The sequence below is a fragment of the Anomaloglossus baeobatrachus genome, chromosome 1 (assembly GCF_048569485.1).
Source record: "Anomaloglossus baeobatrachus isolate aAnoBae1 chromosome 1, aAnoBae1.hap1, whole genome shotgun sequence".
Lineage (NCBI taxonomy): Eukaryota > Metazoa > Chordata > Amphibia > Anura > Aromobatidae > Anomaloglossus > Anomaloglossus baeobatrachus.
The window spans coordinates 812,600,047-812,618,358 of NC_134353.1; the positions used below are offsets into that span (position 1 = coordinate 812,600,047).

Below are 18,312 nucleotides of genomic sequence, written 5' to 3' on the forward strand. Positions count from 1 at the left end.
GAAACACTGTAACTCCTTGCAGCACCCCAATGACTGGAAGTGAGCAACTGTTTTTAGAAAACAACTTAATTTTCTCCCGGCAGCCATTCTTTCAGTAAACCAGCTTAACATGTTTTCTTAAAATATATTTACCTGGACATTACCAATAAAGCTGAAGGTAAGTAGCATTTTTGGAGTTGACAGGTTCCCTTTAGCAAAGTGGCTGAGTACAGTTGAAAAAAGAAAACATGACTCCTAAAACATATCCATTTCTGATATTCCCATTAGTATCTCATGCACTCACTGAAGACATGTTTATAAATTAGCACCATCTTCCCTGAGATGCAAAGGTTCAGGCATGACCCCTTACCATTTAAATAGTGCCACCACTAGGTGAGGCCTAAGGGGTACTTGTGGCGCCCTGGACATGCCAGGGGCCACAGGTAACAACACACACACACCCCCACCCCCAGCAGTTTCACAGCAGACATCCCCAGTGAAACTTGATTCCTTTCCTCGGGCTCAGACTGACACACCAGGTGGGCGGAGTCAGGAGATGGAGACGCCCACCCAGGAGTTAGCTGGCCTGAGGCAGGAAACAAGCCCAGTCAAGTTCAGGCGGAGGAGGAGAGAAGAGGTCTGCAGAGAGGCAGACGCAGACTGGGACCTAGGATTGGAGCCTAGGGCCCTCATGCAGCAGAGAGTCAGGCAGACGGTAGTGGCCATCTGCAGGGAGCCGGGGAGACAGCTGGAGGAACCGTAGGTAGCCGGGGCTGGGCGGTGGCCCACCAGTACTGAACCGGGGAGCCAGCTGGAAGCCGGAGCACAGGAGGAGTGTGCACGGAGGTGGAAGAAAGGACTTACACCACCAAACTGGGTCAGGGGAGAAACAACAACCGCAGCCGTCTGTGGGCACCCGTCCATCCAGCCGAGTGTTTTACCAAGGACTGTGTCATGATTACTGGCTGAGTGAGTACCCCGTGCCGTGCGGCACAGCGCTGCCCCTGCGACCCTGCACCTCACCAGGCCCCGTAACCCGCCTGCTACCCATCCACCTACCTCACCGGGCCCCGGGACAACCAACCCCCTACCCACGGAGGGGAGAACTAACATCTAGCTGCTCCATACCATCACTCCCGGGATCCCCGTCCAGAGCAGCTGTGGTGTCACAACCTCACCACAACCGTGGGTGGCGTCACGGACAATCTCCCTTACCAAATCCTCTTTTACTGTGGAGCCTGGGATCACAGACCGGGTCACGCTACCGTGATACCCACAGAAGTGACCTCGTGGCCCGGATCTGAGTACCCCCTGGTCCTCGGACGACACATACTTTGCACGCTGCAACATCACAAGCCGGTTGTAGCAATGCCGAGCACGATAGTCCCCCGCCCCCATCGCAGATGCGATATCTTGTGATAGCTGCCGTAGCGAACATTATCACTATGGCAGCTTCACATGCACTTGCCTGCCCTGCAATGTCGCTCTGGCCAGCGACCCGCCTCCTTCCTAAGGGGGCGGGTCGTGCGGCGTCACAGCGACATCACACGGCAGGCGGCGAATAGAAGCGGAGGGGCAGAGATGAGCGGGACGTAAACATCCCGCCCACCTCCTTCCTTCCTCATTGCAGGCGGGACGCAGGTAAGGAGATGTTCCTCGCTCCTGTGGCTTCATACACAGCGATGTGTGCTGCCGCAGGAACGAGGAACAACAACCTGTCGCTGCAGCGAAATTATGGAAATGACCGACACTACACAGATCACCGATTTTCGACGCTTTTGCAATCGTTTATTGGTGCTTCTAGGCTTTACACGTTGCAACGTCGTTACCTGCGCCGGATGTGCGTCACTTTCGATTTGACTCCGACGATATCGCAGTAGCGATGTCGCAACGTGCAAAGTACCCCTTAGTCTGACCACAGATGGCTATAGTTTCATCCACGACAGGTTTACTTAATCTTTATGATACAAATAATTCAAAATGTATGTTGTACTTTGTGCACCTTACAGAATGGCGGTCCAATTGAAAGCCCACTGTCTCTTCCTGTGTATTAGCAAGTGGTGCAAGTCAAAAATTGCTCTAATTACTTTGAAAAATTGTTTAAAAACTGTGAGTTCTTAGTGGTTGATACGGGTTGTGGTGATTGTAGACACCACCGCTGCGGTGAAGGTATGGGGGCTTCCGGGGGCGGTGTAATGGCGCAGCTAGGTGCTGACCCTTCCATGGGTATGGGGTGTTGGTCCTGGGGCCCAGTAGGCGAGGGCCGGGGTGCAGGGGGAAGTGTTGCGGTGCAGTGCGGTGCGGTGCCTGATGGCACTGGTGTACTCACTCTGACACAAGACACTGGAGTCTCTGGTAAACCAAACGGAGTGATGAACGGGGCCCTCAGCCAGCTGCAGCTTCTCCCAGAATAGGTTGGTGGTTGCCGCCTTTCTCCTGCACCTCTGTGTGTAAATGTTTGACTCCTATGCCTAGACACTGGTAGTTCCTTCCCCGACTTGTATATGCCATAGGAGCCCGTTTGCCCGCAGATGCTGGCCCTTTGGGTCTCTATGCCTTGGCGGTGGCTTTTCCCTGTATGGTTGGGCTGTTGTCTTCTAACAGGACTTGTGTGGGATAGGTCCTTAAGTCCAGTCCGCAATCAGTTGATTCGACTCGGCCCTCTCGGTTCAGGGATTTGTACTGGGTCTGAGTACCCTGCCTGATGCTCCGGTATCCAGTTGGCTCCCCGGTTCGGTTCTGACGGGCCACTACCCTGTCCCAGTCCCTTACGGTTCCATCGGTCGTCTTCCCGGTCTCCTGCAGGCGGCCACCACCGTCTGCCTCCTTGCCAATGGTGACTGGGCTCCGACCCAGCCACCTGGAAGTCTCTTGGCAGCCTGGACACAGGACTGCCCGTGAACTTGACTGCTCTCGACCTGCACTTGAACTAGACTTCTCTAGACTGTGTGTTTTCCCGCCTCCAGGCCTGTGAACTCCTCGGTGGGCGAAGCCAACTGCCTGGCTCCGCCCCCCTGGTGTGGACATCAAACCTGGAGAGTGGTGTCAAGGTTTTTAGTTTGACTGATGTCACCTAATCGGGAGGGGGTGTGATGTTGTGTGTGACTACCTGGAACGACCCGACTAGTCCGGAGCGTCACACATGCGCTGGTGGGCGGGCAAAACAAGTGAGTACACCGCGCGCGATCCTACCCCCCATCCCCTCCACAAACGTTTTTAATCTCCGGATTCCGGTCCCCATTGACTTATATGGGCACCGGATTCCGGAGCGGATCGGACTTATTTTTAAATATGTCAGTGATCCACCAGCCCCGGTTTTTCGGGCGTTCGATCAGCTCTATTCAGAAGTCTTCAGTCACTTAGACTTACTACTTTATTGACATAGCCATGTATCGTTATGGATTGTTACATATGTACAGGATCAGAACTAATAATAGCATAAGAATAAATCACCAGAACCACCAGCTGTCAGAAATATATCACTAGAACCAACATCCGTACGTCAGACCCATATACATGTGTATTACATAGTTACATAGTAAGGCTATGACCGCACTTTGCGTCGTCCTACTTGCAGTTCAGAACGCACGTTTTTGCCTTAATTGATGTAGCCATAGTTGCCTTTTCCATAAATTTAGCGCTAAAAACGCATGCATATTTACCGTGTTTTAGATGCGTTTTCAGCGCCTTTTACATGCTTTTTCACCTGCGTTTTGACAGATCCGTTTTGAACATCAAGACACTGCTAAATAGAAATTAAATAGTCAAACACAATGAAAAAAGAGAAAAAAAGCAAAACATATAATTTTTGATTTAATAAAGAAAATAGTAATATTTCATGAAATTATAGCGGTTTTATAATATTTATTGCTAAAATAGCAATAAAATCATAATTTTCATTAATTTAATTGTTGGACTATGTGTGTGTGTAAAGGGACATATTATTCCATTATTTTAATGTCTGAAAAACATGCGTTTTTGAAGTAAAAAAGGCAGTGTTTCTGCACCTAAAAAGCAGGTGAAACGCTGGAATTTTGATGGTTGTTGCTTTTTGCTACTTCTCATTGACTTCAATGTTAACAAAACGCTGCAGAAATGGCAAAAACAATTGACATGCTGCTTCTTTGAACGCATGGTTCTTGCCACAAATTATGCAAATTAAACACAGCGTTTTGAAACGCAGTGGGGACAGATAATCATCATTTTCCATAGAGTATCATGGAAAATCAAAATGCATGCCTTTTGGCATGAAAACGCAAAGTGCGTTACATAGTTACATAGTTACTTAGGTTGAAAAAAGACCTAGGTCCATCTAGTTCAACCTTCCTCCACCAGTTCATAGCCTTACATAATTACTTAGGTTGAAAAAAAGACCTAGGTCCATCTAGTTCAACCTTCCTCCACCAGTTCTACATTTGGTCACAGGAACCTACAATTTCCAGTATGTCCTTAATAATGGTGAAGAGACACTGGGAATTGTTGCTACAGGAACCCCAGTACTAATGAGAATTAGTAAGTAAAACGCAATCATTTATATCCAGGTACCTTATAGATGATGTTGTCTCTGATTGTAGTCATTCTCTTTGTTTTCTTCATCTTGTACATTTCACATTCACAGCTTCTGCAGACTTCCATCTTCTCCTGTCTTCTTCAACACATCCTGACACAGTGCCCTTAAAAATAGCAGAATGGTTATAATTCTCTTGAATTAAATATCTGCTATACGCTGTGTGCCTAAATAAATTATTGCTCCTCACTGTTTTTCCTGCACAAAATATGACCTCAACACTGTCTCCCTTATGGTACATTCCCTCCACAATTCCCTCTTCTTTCCATTCTGATTACCCTTTACACTGTCCTCTTACTCTGTATCCCCCCTATACTGCCCATCTCTATACTGTTCCCAATGCTCACACCCACCCTCCTCCTACTGGTCCTTGCTGGCTGTGTCCTTACACTGTCCCTCCATGCTATTCCCTCTCTGTACCACACACCCCTTTTACACACTATCCAGCTTCTATTCTGGACCCCCTCACACTTTTCTTCCCTATATTGTCTCTCCATAATATTCCCTTCAAAAGGTCCTCCCATATTTCCCCATCTTCCCTCGTACGGTCTCCTCTCACATCCCTCCGCTAACCATACTGTCTGACATATTTACCCCGTCACTCTCCATGCTGTCTTCTCATACATTCCCTTGCTCCCCATACTGTGTTCTCAGTCATCCTATCCCCTGCTCTCCATATTGTGTATGCATACATCCTCCACTCTCAATGTCTCCTCATACATGCCCCTCCTTGCTCTCCATACTGTGTTCTCAAATTTCTCTCTTCTCCCTTGCTGCCCATGCAGTCACCTCACCCATTAGCCTCACTCCTCATACTGTGTTTACATACATCCCCCAATCATTATTGATACATCCCTCCTCTCATACTGTTTCCTCATACATGCCCCACTTGCATCCTATATGGCGTCTGCACCCATCCACCCTTCTAATACTGTTTCATCTTATTTCCCCCTTCACTCCTCATACTGTGTCCTTAAATTTCTTCCCCCTTCCCTCCCTATTTTGTGTCAGCACCCATCTTTCCCTTCCTGCCCACTCTGTGTCGGCACCAATCCACCACTTTGCTCCTCAAACTGTGTCCTCAAATAATCCCCCCCACTAATTACAATAAATCCTCAGTGTCTTTAGTTTTGCTGGAGCTCTTACCACCACCGCTGTCTATGCTGCCGGAGTATGAAGTCAGTAGCATGATCAGACAACCTGATCAAGCTGCTGACGTCTCCCTTACCCAGAAGGGCCAGTGATCAGGGCTTCAATTTTACTTGTTTCTGAAACGTGCAATTGCACTTTATCACTGGGAGCTGGTGTGCTCACAGCTAGCTCAGAGAATGGCTGAATCGCAGTCTGAGGGCAGCAAAATGCAACCACCGTGGAGACACCTCGGACCTTTGCATCAGAGGGCCCGATGGTGCTCCTTGCCAGCTGCATCCGGGGCAAATGCCCCACTTCACTCCCCCCCCCCTCCCCTGTATACGCTCTGCTAATGTGTATGCATTTGCCCACAGGACCACAGTTTGCTGTGGTAATGTATACCTCTCATGTAATAAAAAATATTTCTCAAAAACAGTTTCTTCATGCTTCCTCTAAGTATTTTTCAGAGAAAATGACATAAATGAATGTTGTAATTATATTTCACAAATCCTTACCTCCTGTAATTAATCATTAGGTAACACAGTTCTCACTACAGTGCCAGTAAGTCTGACAGTAATATAAAATGGCGTTAATAATACTGTTTTGATTTTTCTTTTAAAGGAGTTGATTGGACTATGAAAATAATGGTCCATTCTTAGGAAAGGCAATCAATATCATAACTGTGGAAGGATCTCACCTCCTGACACCCACAGTTATTTGTTGATTGAAAAGGGCGCACACTGCAATTTATGTTCATATAACTAAGACTGAGCTGCAATACCCGGCATCGCCACTACTGAGAGTATGGAGCTGTCCGGATAAACAAGTAGACGACTCTCTCCAGTCAGCTGATAACCAGTGGTGTCAGGAGTCGGACCCTGCTTCATTTGATATCGATGGCCTGTGATAAGGAGAGGCCATCAATTTTGTGGTCACAGAAAGCACCTTTAAATGTTGTATATTTAAAAGTTATGCTGGTCCACAATTCCTTACCCATAGAATAGACTGGTACAATGGAAACTACCTTCCTTTGTAAATAGGAGTAGGTCTATCCAGTTTTCAGTACCTGATGACTATTTTCAATGTGTATTTATAGGGAAACTGTAACCTGATTCATTTTGTCCAAGCTATGGACAGAAGGAATCAGAGCCTAGCTCCACCATTGCTGTTCGGTATATGAGGGGAGCTGCTGATAAGGCTTTGTGACCTTTTTTTGTTTCTAGGGTAGCAAATGTTACATCGCATGAAAGCCTTATGTGTCTAATATATGTTTTCAAAATTTAGTGTTTATAGGTTATGACAACAGTGAGAACACTATTGTCATAAGCTACAAATGCATGTAGGAAAAAAAATGGTGGAGTCTATTGCGATATTCACAGCAACTGAGAGTAGAGGAATGATAAAATTCTTGTTTCTGCAAGGAAAGTCTATGAAGGATATTCATGGTGATATGTCGTAGACATTGGGGGATCAATGCCCTTCATATTCCACACTTAAGAACTGGGTTGCCAAATTTAAAATGGGCTACTTCAGCACCAATGATGGTCCTGGATGACCGAGAGGGGTTGTTGTTCCAGAGATCGTCAATGCTGTGCACAACCTCATACTGGAGAATCGACGAAATTCAGATAAAGCAATAGCAGACATCATGGGGATTTCCCGTGAACGTGTTTGTGTCATTATTCATGAACATTTGGACATGAGGAAGCTATCTGCAAAGTGGGTCCCCAAATGTTTGACAACAGATCAGAGAAGCATGCGAGTGAAAACTTCCCTGTCCATTTGTCTGCGTTTCCAGACTGATAAGAAATTCCTGGATGGACTGGACACTATGGATGAGACTTGGATTTATGTGTCTGACACTGAAATAAGGAGCAGTCAAAAGAGTGGAGGCACAGTGGTTCTCCTCGTCCAAAGAAGTTCAGGAAGAAAAAATCAGCCACTAAGGGATTGTCATCTGTGTTCTGGGATAAGGAGTTTGTGCTGCTAGTGGACTACCTTCAAAAGGGTTCCAACATCAATGCAAAGTTTCATTGAACTTTTGTATACTGTCTTTATTTATAACAGGGAAAAGCGAAAGGGGAAACATAAAATGAGGTGTAGCAAGCATTGAAATTACTTATTTTACAATTTTTGACATTTTTTGACAAACAAACTTTTGGACCAATTGAAGGCAGCTCTGAAGGCCAAAAGGCATGGCAAGCTGTCTAAAGGAATATTGTTCCTGCAAGACAATGCCTCCGCTCACACTACACAAATGACCATCCCAAAACTGGCAGAGCTGGGCTTACAGCTGGTTGACCACCCACCTTATTCACCAGATCTAGCTCCTTCCGACTATCATCTGTTTCCAAACCTGAAAAAACACCTCAAGGGTACCAAATTTCACACCATTTCTGATGCCATGGCTGCTACGGATGCCTGGTTTGAGGCACGACTGAATCCTTCTTTTTGCTAGGCTTACAGAACTTGAAATACCGATGTAAGAAGTGTGTTGACTTCAGTGGAGAGTATGAGGATTCGGAATAAATGTATAGTTTCATCATCCTATCTAGTTTCTATCTGGGTAAATTCAAAGATTTAGCAGCAGCCCCTCGGTCGTATTATTCTCTGAAAATAAAGCTGAAGCATTTCAGATAAACTATATTTAGAAGAACAGGCTGAGGATGAGAGATGGGACTAATTCGGAGCCGTCCCTGGTCAGCTTTTTGCCAGCACTGCACAATTGATTGACAGGTCTTTCGCTGTGAGTGATATTTGTCATTTACCCATAGTTGCATTGGGAGCAGCTGGTCCGGGGCGATCCTGGATTAGTCCCATCTCTGTCTATGGGCCTGATCTAACTATAATTATTCTGAAACACATGGTTTTTCAGATAGAACTTTACTTAGCTGTAATCGTGTAGCCAAGCTCTGAGTTCTGCTGTCCGCGGTTTGGATGGCATGAATCAGCTGTGTGGGTCTCTTTAAATAGATTATCTGGAAATAGAAAAAGATCTTTTCTAGTGGAAGTATTGGTAACATACTGTAGGTCTTGTAGTAAATCTTGATTTCCTCCAGGCAAGGTAATATTAGTTTTAGAGACCCCAGTCTGGGGATGGTCACATAAACAAAATGTGTCTTTGTACTCTTGAGTGCCAAAGCTGAAGTTCCGCCCCAGTCTGGCTCTGCTAAGGTGCTGTTTAAAGCTGGGTTTACACGCTGCAACATCGCAAAGGACATCGCTGTAACGTCACCGGTTTGGTGACGCAATAGCGACCTCCCTAAGTCTCTGCTAAGTCTCTGGTGAGCCGTCAAACCGGCAAACCTGGCCAACAACTCAACAGCGATCCGGACCTGCAGAGCGACCTAGCTGGTTGTTGGGGACGTTGATAAGCAGCCTTTTGAAAGGGAAGTTGCTAACAAAGTCGCTGAAAAGGATTCACACACTGAAACTTCATGCTGCACAGCGGGAAACAAAGGACCTAGGAATGGTCCTGAACGACTTGTAGCGATCAGCAACTTCCAGCAACTTCACAGCAGGGGCCAGGTCGCTGATAGGTTTCACACACTGCAACATCGCAAACAACATCGCTATTGCGTCACAAAACCGGTGACGTTACAGCGATGTCGTTTGAGATGTTGCAGTGTGTAAACCCAGCTTGAGGAGATGTTATCTAGTTTTGGTATTCCCTCCAAACTAATCAAAGGTTTATCACTGAACTGTATTCCTAAAATGATTGTTAAATAACACAACAGCCACTCCATTTACAAGTAAGCTTACATATTTTTACTGTAATGTGAGAATGGTGTTAGTGATCCAGTTCTTTCACACAGATGACCTGTATTTCAGGCTTATACATAAAGGTTGCTAATCGTAATACCTAGTGATGGCATAGTGTGCCATGGATGACTGGATCATTATTCAAATACAGAAACCCGACTCCCAAGTTTTATCAAAGAACATAAATCTTTATTCTACATGATGCCAGTGTTCACCACAATGCATTTTATTGTTGCTTCTCTCAGTTGACCATCTGCCAACAATAGACTAATTCATATCACATATCACAATGAGGAGGCAATTACTAGTAGAGGCCGGCCCATCTGGCACTTACCAGATTTGACCGATGGTCAGTCCTGAGCTGCACCCCTGTAATTAAGTGATTATTGGTTTTGCTGTTAATTAATTTGTGCCAACAAAATGCACCCGCACACCCTACAAATGATTGCATTACACCAAATTCATTAGGCATTACATATTGCATTAGGCATATTGCATATTAACTCATCGGAACTCTTTGGTCACAACACAAGGGGGTGGGGGTGAGAGAGGGATCTGTCTCACTCTGTTTAATCGTATAAATACATCTGTCACTATTTACAGATGAATGAGTAAACTGCAAACTGCCATGATCAAAGCTAGCCTCAGTCCCGGCCGTTGCAGGGCTGCGTGTTAGGGTTCGGTTCCACTTGCGTTTTGCACGGACGAGTGCAATCCGATAAAACATCGAACTGCAGTCGCAGCAGTGCAAAACTGTTGGGCAGTGTCCATCTGCGATTAATTTCTCATGCCATATCTCCATGTGAAATGAATCGCAGCATTCTGTGTTTGACAGCTAGTCTCAACTCACGCACCCCCATACAAGTCTATGCGAGCATGTGAAAGATCGCACTGCACTCGCATATCATTCGACTGCAGTGCGATGTAAGCAGAGACAGGCAGCGGAGGGAATGGGGAGGAAGTGTTCCCTCCCTCTTCTCTGGAGCTGTGATATGATCGCAAGATTGGATCACAGTTGCATGACCCTCGGCTCACACTCACAGCAGAGGGTCATTAGCATATCACTTACGATGCTCTCGCATCAAAAGCTATACACATGTGGAACCGAGGCCTTACACTGCACTGCAAGATCAGCATGTTGAATATTACAGGATACACTTGGACTAGTGTTATTCAATAGGGCTCTTTAGATGATGGACGTAGTTGCAACATGCACTAAACGCTTTGGATTTTGGATGAGACTGAACCATTCAAGTCTATGGGTGCACAAAAATCAATCCCACACAGACCATTGCTTTGTAATTAAGGGCATAGAAACTATTTGATCTTGTACATTTTTTAACTTATAATGTAAAAAAACGGATGTCATACGTACACAAAAAAAAAATGGCAAATAGATGACATACAGATGAAATATGGCAGGAATACAGATGAAAATGCTAATGAAAATCGTCCATTTTATATGGATGAAAAACTGACAATTTTTCATGGGCTCATTTTATTCTGGTGTGCCACCCCCATGTCAGCAGCCGGGCTGCTCGGATCCGGATCCGCAGTGGCTCGAGGGATCTCTGGACCCGGGGGGTCGGGGTTGCGCGGCTACTCAGAATAAAGGGGGAATATTTACACGGGATGTTTATGTATGAAGTTTGTGATGCCCCCCCGTGGTGTGTGGTAAGGTGGAGTACCAATGCTGCAGTTGGGAGTACCCGGTGGTGATGGTGTGGGCAGCCAGGTGTTTAACCCCTCCACGGGTAGGGGAGATGCCCCGGGACTCGACGGGCGACGGGGAGGTGCCGTTGGGACGGTAAGGGTCACTTATGTACTCACTCAGTCCAATAACGCTGACACCGACAACTGTCGTAAACCAAAGTTCTTGTCACCGCTGCCGCTGGGAGGGAGCACGCCTGGATCCCGTGCCCGTTGGTGTTGCCTGTTAATCTGTGACCTTTGCCTTGGCACCTAGTGTTTCCCGGTTGGTCCCTTGAGTATAAAACTGGTCGGGTACCACTCACCAGTATGGCTAACTGGGTGAGCTTGCTCTCAGGGTTCACGCTTGGGATTTTCTGGACCATATAGTGGAAAAGTCCTATCCCCCTCGTTCCACTAGTACCCCGATTTTGGAGCGGGTGGAGAACGTATCTTGAAGGCTCCGTCCTCGTCAGGTAAATTGCCAGGACGCCTGAAGCTACTTCCTGACCTAAGGTCCACATATCCCGCCATGCCCTGGCCCCTGCCCGGTGATGGCACAAGGCCGCTGGCTGTCCTCCTTGACAGTCCGTGCCCCTTGTCACTATCCCCTGCGACCGGGGTCCAGCTCCTACCAGGCCCAGAGCAACGTCTGCCACCTAGTAGTTCCAAGGACCCCAGCTCCTGACTTCCTCTCACTTTGAGAGCTACTTCTGTTCTCACTGTCTCCTAACACTCCTGACCCCCCCTTAACCAACCACCCAAGAGCGCGACCCTATTCCACTCAGGTCGGCCACTGCTGTGTCTGGGGGGTGTGGTGCAGAGTGTTCCTAGGATTTTGATTAGCTTGTTCTTGGCAACACCAAAGGTCAGGGACCCGTAACCAAGCAGGAGGTGGATACTGTGCAGAAGGGCAGATTGTACAATACCCTGTGACGACCTTGTAGGCCAGGGCGTCACACTGGCCTAAAATTTATTTTTAAGATAACTACATCAGCCTCATGAGATGCAACAGATCAATGTAATAATATACGCAGTTAATATTTGCGAAATCTGATAGCAGATCTGGTTTAATAGCAGCACAGACAATGGTCGGAGCTAGAGAAAAGAATATACATTTCTATAAAGGTGACTTTATTACAAAGAAATTAGTTACAAAATCTCAGCAATAACCCAGCACTATATAAAATGAGGACTTACTAAATAGTTCCTCAAACTAATCTTAAGGGGATAATAGCACACAAGCCTCCTCTGCATGACAGTGACCATATAAGGATAACGAAAAATTATCGATTTTTTTTCACCTGATATCCATGTATTGTTTCAAATAAGCTGAGATTGCTGACTATTACGGTGCTTTTCCTCCCATAGTAATCTCCCATCAAAATAACTCTAAGGAGCGACTAGTGAACAAGGCCTAAAATAAGGCTGAAACATTTTGTACGGTCGCAAAGCTTCACAATAAAAAACACATTTTGAATGCAACCTCTGGAGAGTGCAGAGATTTTTCTTAATTTTGGACTTTTGAGCTTTCACTCTATTCACTGGCACCTCAAAAAATCTTTGAGCAGTGTGCACACCCAAAAACTATTTTTGATTTAGACTCTGCAATGTGAGCAGAGTCTGGAGTCGCCATGACGCATGGCCTCACTCTTGACAGTTCTGCGGTTGCTGTTTCTTTGGGGTGTTCTAACTTGACCGATTCCCGCTATCTTGGAACTAATATGAAAGCTGCCGAGCAACTGTGTCTCCGTTCCCCTATGCTTCTTCTCTCTGCTGTCGATTTCTTGGCCTCAATGACTGTCTAGTCTCCCGATTTCCTTGAACTTGCCGGTGTGAGCAAGAGGTTTGGACCTTTAACGCGTTACCTCAGGGTTCCCTAACTGGCTCCTGACTACCACGCCTTTACTCCTCAAACCCTTTGCAGAACTCTCTCTCACTAGGCCTATCTCTCTAACCAACCCACTGGTCATCTGTTACTCCCTTCCATATATTATCTAACATCTAACACACTGCTGCTATTGCCCGACCACTAGGTGGCACCGACCGCTACATGGTACCGGCTCTGGCTCTGCGACATTAGGGATCCGCACTTCAGTAACAGCAGTAGTCATTTTATCAAATACATTAACAGCATACTTGGTACCTAGAACATCTTTACAATGTAGTTAATTAGACTAAGACAGCACGGGGGAGGGAAGCGACCAATTCCTACACTAACATAATGATTCTGATGTCTTACCTGAATTAAGAGTTGTTATTCTTTTCTCTAAATTCCAGGTGGTGTATTGATTCCAGCAGCAGCCATTGGACAAATTATAGGAGGCTTAATTGTCTCAAAATTCAAGTTTGACTGTAAAACTATCATACGGTTCTGCATTATATTATCAGCTATATCAGTGGCCTTGACGTCTGTATTTATATTTGCTAAATGTGGGAATGACCCATTTGCTGGTGTCTCTGTTACATATAATGGGTAAGTTTGTTTTCTTATTTTATTTATTGTTTGGAATTTTATTAGTATTTTTAAATTATGGCTATTTCTTAAATCAGTTGTCTTCAAACATAAGGTTTTGTGTATTTCATGTGAGCAGGAGTGGGATTCAAATTTTTAACAACAGGTTCTCTGTAAACCCCGCTCATTTGAAAACCCACATCCATTCTGTAACCACACCCATTTTGTTAGCCACACCCATTTTCACTCACTTTCCTCAACCAAAAAATACAAGTAATTTAAAGTAAAATCTCCTTCCCCTCCTATACCTTCACTCTCCTGTCCAGCACCAGTTGTTCCAGTCACTGTCAGTCATATTGTATTAAATGATTTTTCTACATTTTTTTATAATTATTACTAAAGGAGCCCTGCTAAAATTGGAACGGATGACCTTCCCCGTACAGATCCCATCCCATTATGGCCTCTTTCCCCTGCAGATCCCATCCCATTATGGCCTCTTTCCCCACCAGATCTCATCCCATTATGGCCTCTTTCCCCAGCAGATCTCATCCCATGTGCTCCTTTTCCCCTGCAGATCATGTCCCATATGGCTCCTTTTCCCATATAGCTCCCATCTTATGTGGACTCTCCCCATATAGCCACATATAGCTGCCATCGTATATGGCCTCCTCTCCCCATATAGCCACATATAGCTGCCATCTTATATGGCTTCCTCTCCCCATATAGCCACCCACATATAGCTCCCATCTTAATGTGGCTCCTCTCCCCATATAGCCACATATAGCTCCCATCTTAATGTGGCCCCTCTCCCCATATAGCCACATATAGCTCCCATCTTAATGTGGCTCCTCTCTCCATATAGCCACATATAGCTCCCATCTTAATGTGGCCCCTCTCCCCATATAGCCACATATAGCTCCCATCTTAATGTGGCTCCTCTCTCCATATTGCCACATATAGCTCCCATCTTAATGTGGCCCCTCTCCCCATATAGCCACATATAGCTCCCATCTTAATGTGGCCCCTCTCCCCATATAGCCACATATAGCTCCCATCTTAATTGTGGCTCCTCTCCCCATATAGCCACATATAGCTCCCATCTTAATGTGGCCCCTCTACCCATATAGTGCTCCCATCTTATGTGGCCTCTCCCCATATAGCCACATATAGCTGCCATCTTAATGCGGCTCCTCTCCCTGCAGATCCGGCTCACTGAGCGCTTACCTCCAGGCACCGGCAGCTTCTCCTGTCTTCCATCCTCCTCTGCGGCTCGTCTCTGCACGCTGACGTTGACAGACGGCAGTAGGAAGAGCTCCCTCCTCACACTGCCTGACCTCTGTAGCGTCAGCGCGTCGCTGCACGCCGGGTCAGGGAGCAGACAGGCTCCACTGTACCCGGAAGTGCGGCGCGGAGGTGTGGGGATTCATTTGTGCTAGTGTCTTAAAGAGACACTAACACAAATGAATACAGGGAACCGGGTCGCCGGAGCTGTTTCTTGCCGGTTCTGGGAACCGGCTGCTATTTTAACAACCGGTTCTCTAGAACCCGACAGAACCGGCTGAATCCGACCCCTGCATGTGAGCCTGTCAAAGAAAAATGAATGTTCAAACCAAGCAGAGGTCCTCTGTGCACCCTTGGTGGAGATGAGCAGCATAATGTACCTACGGTACTTGTTTTTCATCCTTCTCCACCCCAGAGCATTTAATAATTCAATATATAACTTTGAAAATACATTCCATGTTGTGGTTCAACCCTAAAGTACATAACTTTTGTTTACTTGTGCTGGTATTTTTTGCTGAAAAGGTAACAATTCTATCTATCGGAGGGGGAAAGGGGGTGAATTAGGTTTTTTTAGTTCAGTCTTTGACCCATTCCTTTACTTGGGGATTCAATGGGGGGAGGCCCATCAGCTTTGTCTGCCTAGGACAGCAAAATACCTTGTCCCAGCCCTGGTCAGACCATTTCCCTGTACAGTCAGACACAGCCATTACACAGTACATAGTAGGGGCACATATGGAAGATTATCTCAGCACAGGAACATTTCTTTTAAACACATCAAATTGTGAAAATTATTCTTATTATTATTCTATTGATTAAAGTGAATTTTAAAATTAACTTTGTACGAAAAGAACCCTTCTAAGTGCTTCTAGAGGCAGATAATGGCTGTGTAACATAGCTACCATCTGCTGGAAAAGGTGTAGGTGCAGCTGAATCTGCCTCAAAAGATGGAAAGCCAATGTATGACATAATATTGCATAATATGATGGAAGAGGGTTGCTTTTCAGTATATATGAATATCTGAGTACAGGAATATTTTTTTAAACACATCCAATTGTGTAAATTATTAATCTTTCAAGATCTCTTGATTAAAATGAACTCTGTTTGTCAGGGAAAACCCTTTTAAATGACGTTGTAAATCTCTGACAGTGGCATTTAAAGTTTATAGACTGGAGGGTATGTAACGCACCACACACCTATTACCCTCCCTTATGAAATGATTATGGGGAACCAATGGGTTGCTAGACCAGCTAATTGCTGTACTTTCCATTTTTGACATAGTATTACTGTGAAGATCAACGTTTGGCTGGAGTTCATAGGAGATTGTGACTTTTACTATATATTGTAATACTGTCGTATTCCAGTATATAATACAAGTTATTGGATGATTGCAAGATCAAATAAATTAAGAGGACTAAAAATGAATATAAAAAAATGTAAAAAATACATAAAAATTTTCATCATCACTCACATTATCTCGCAATAAAATAAAGGCATAAAAAAATAAATATTTTTGGTGATGTTATGTCCATAACAGTCCAAACTATCAAAATATTACATTCATTAACCCAATAAGTAAATGTCGTTTGAGAAGAGGAATTGAAACTCCAGAATTGTGGATTTTTGATTCCTGCAGCTACGCAAAAAAATTAAATGAGAATGATCAAAATGTTCTATCTACTCCCCAAACGGTATGAAAAAAATGTCAGCTGACCACACACAAAACACAAGTTTTCCCATAGCTCCATCCTGCTGTAAATGAAAACATCACTTATTGCCTATGACAATACACCCTAATCATATTGGATTCTCATGACTCAGGACGGACATTCTTTCAGGCTATACAATGTAGCATGTTCCTCATATGATGATAGCTGATCAACCTGTCATGTGATCTCCCATTAGCTTCTGTGTAACGGTCTATGTGTATTGCGGGCAGCACGGTGGCTCAGTGGTTAGCACTGCAGTGTTGCAGCACTGGGGTCCTGGGTTCAAATCCCACAAAGGCCAACATCTCCAAGGAGTTTGTATGTTGTCCCTGTGTTTGCTTAGGTGTTCTCTGGGTTCTCTGGTTTCCTCCCACACTCCAAAGACATACTGATATGGAATCTAGATTGTGAGCCCCAATGAGGACCGTAATAATGATATCTGTAAAGCGCAGTAGAATTAATGGTGCTATATAAGTGACTAAAATTAAAATAAATAAATTATCATAGCCAGAACTGTAGTTCTGAACAATACACTTATTCAGACTCAGGAGCATCCCTGAGACCCATTCATTGCTAACTAAAATCTTCTGGAAAAAAGATCAGGATATTAAAAATATACATTGTCTTATTTATTTTACTCTTCTTATGGAAATAAATTTAACTTTAATTGTAACTAGAGATGAGTGAACCCGAGGTTTGGTGTTCGTACCAAATACAGACTTTACAAACAAACCAGAGTTTGGGTTCGTAGTTTGGGTGCTTCACGTATGCAAACAACTTGTGTGAGCACTGCTGTGCTCAGGTACGCTCAGTGCTCAGTCCAGTGTGAACCGCTTGCAGTGTTTCATCGGCTCACTTTGGGGGTGACAACAGCATGATTGGATGTAGTGTGTGTGGCGCCCTGGACAAGCCAGGTCGTCACAGGTACTGCAACAACACACCCCACACCCCGGCTAGGCACACCGAAGTCAGACAAAAATCCTTGTTGCCTCCCTCCAGGGGCTGATGTCCACACCAGGGGGTGGAGCCAGGCGGTTGGACCCACCCACCGAGGAGTTCACAGTCCTGGAGGCGGGAAAAGAGATCAGATCAGTTTGGAGAGGAGTGGAGTTCAGTTAGGTTGTTAGAGAGTGAAGTGGTAGTAGAGGAGACTGAAAGTGTCCGGGTGCGTGGCCCGGGCACATACAGCAAGGTTGGCAGACGGTGGTGACCGTCTGCAGGAGGGGCTGATTGACATGAACCGTAAGGACCGGGGACAGGCGGTGGCCCGCCGGTACTGGATCGGGGAGCGAAGAGAAGCCAGCACCATTCGGCAGGGCCTACGGACCCCGACCAGGCTTGGAGTCGCCATAAAACCGGTCAAATCCGTTAGCGAAGGGAACCTCCGGGGTTTCCCAGCAGTCAAGACCCGATTGAAGGCAACAGCTTAAACCGTGAAGGGAAATACAGTCACCGCCAAGGCTACAGTTCCAAGGGCCAGAGCCTGCAGGCAAAAGGGGCTCCCTCAGCCTCCATCCAAGCTGGGGAGTGGGTGACCGGTGGGAAGCCACCAGAACCGAGAACACAACACAGGTGCAGGGAAAGGCAGTCACCGCCAACCTACCGGGAGAAGCACCACCACAGCCGTCTGTGGGACCCGTCCATCCAGCCGTTTGTTTTACCGGTGGTGTCACAATCTCACCACAACCGTGGGTGGCGTCACGGACAATAAATCCCCACAACCATTCCCCTTTTCACTCACG

At 45.7% G+C, this 18,312-nt stretch overlaps 1 protein-coding gene across 1 annotated transcript in view; it reads left to right on the forward strand.

Moving 5' to 3' along the window:
• The window catches only part of SLCO4C1 (solute carrier organic anion transporter family member 4C1), a 125,139-nt gene that overhangs the window by 89,600 nt on the left and 17,227 nt on the right, over nucleotides 1-18,312 (forward strand). Inside the window, exon 8 of the mRNA XM_075325059.1 lies at nucleotides 13,409-13,604. Within this exon, the coding sequence (XP_075181174.1) occupies nucleotides 13,409-13,604 (196 nt within the window). The remainder of the gene's footprint in view (nucleotides 1-13,408; nucleotides 13,605-18,312) is intronic.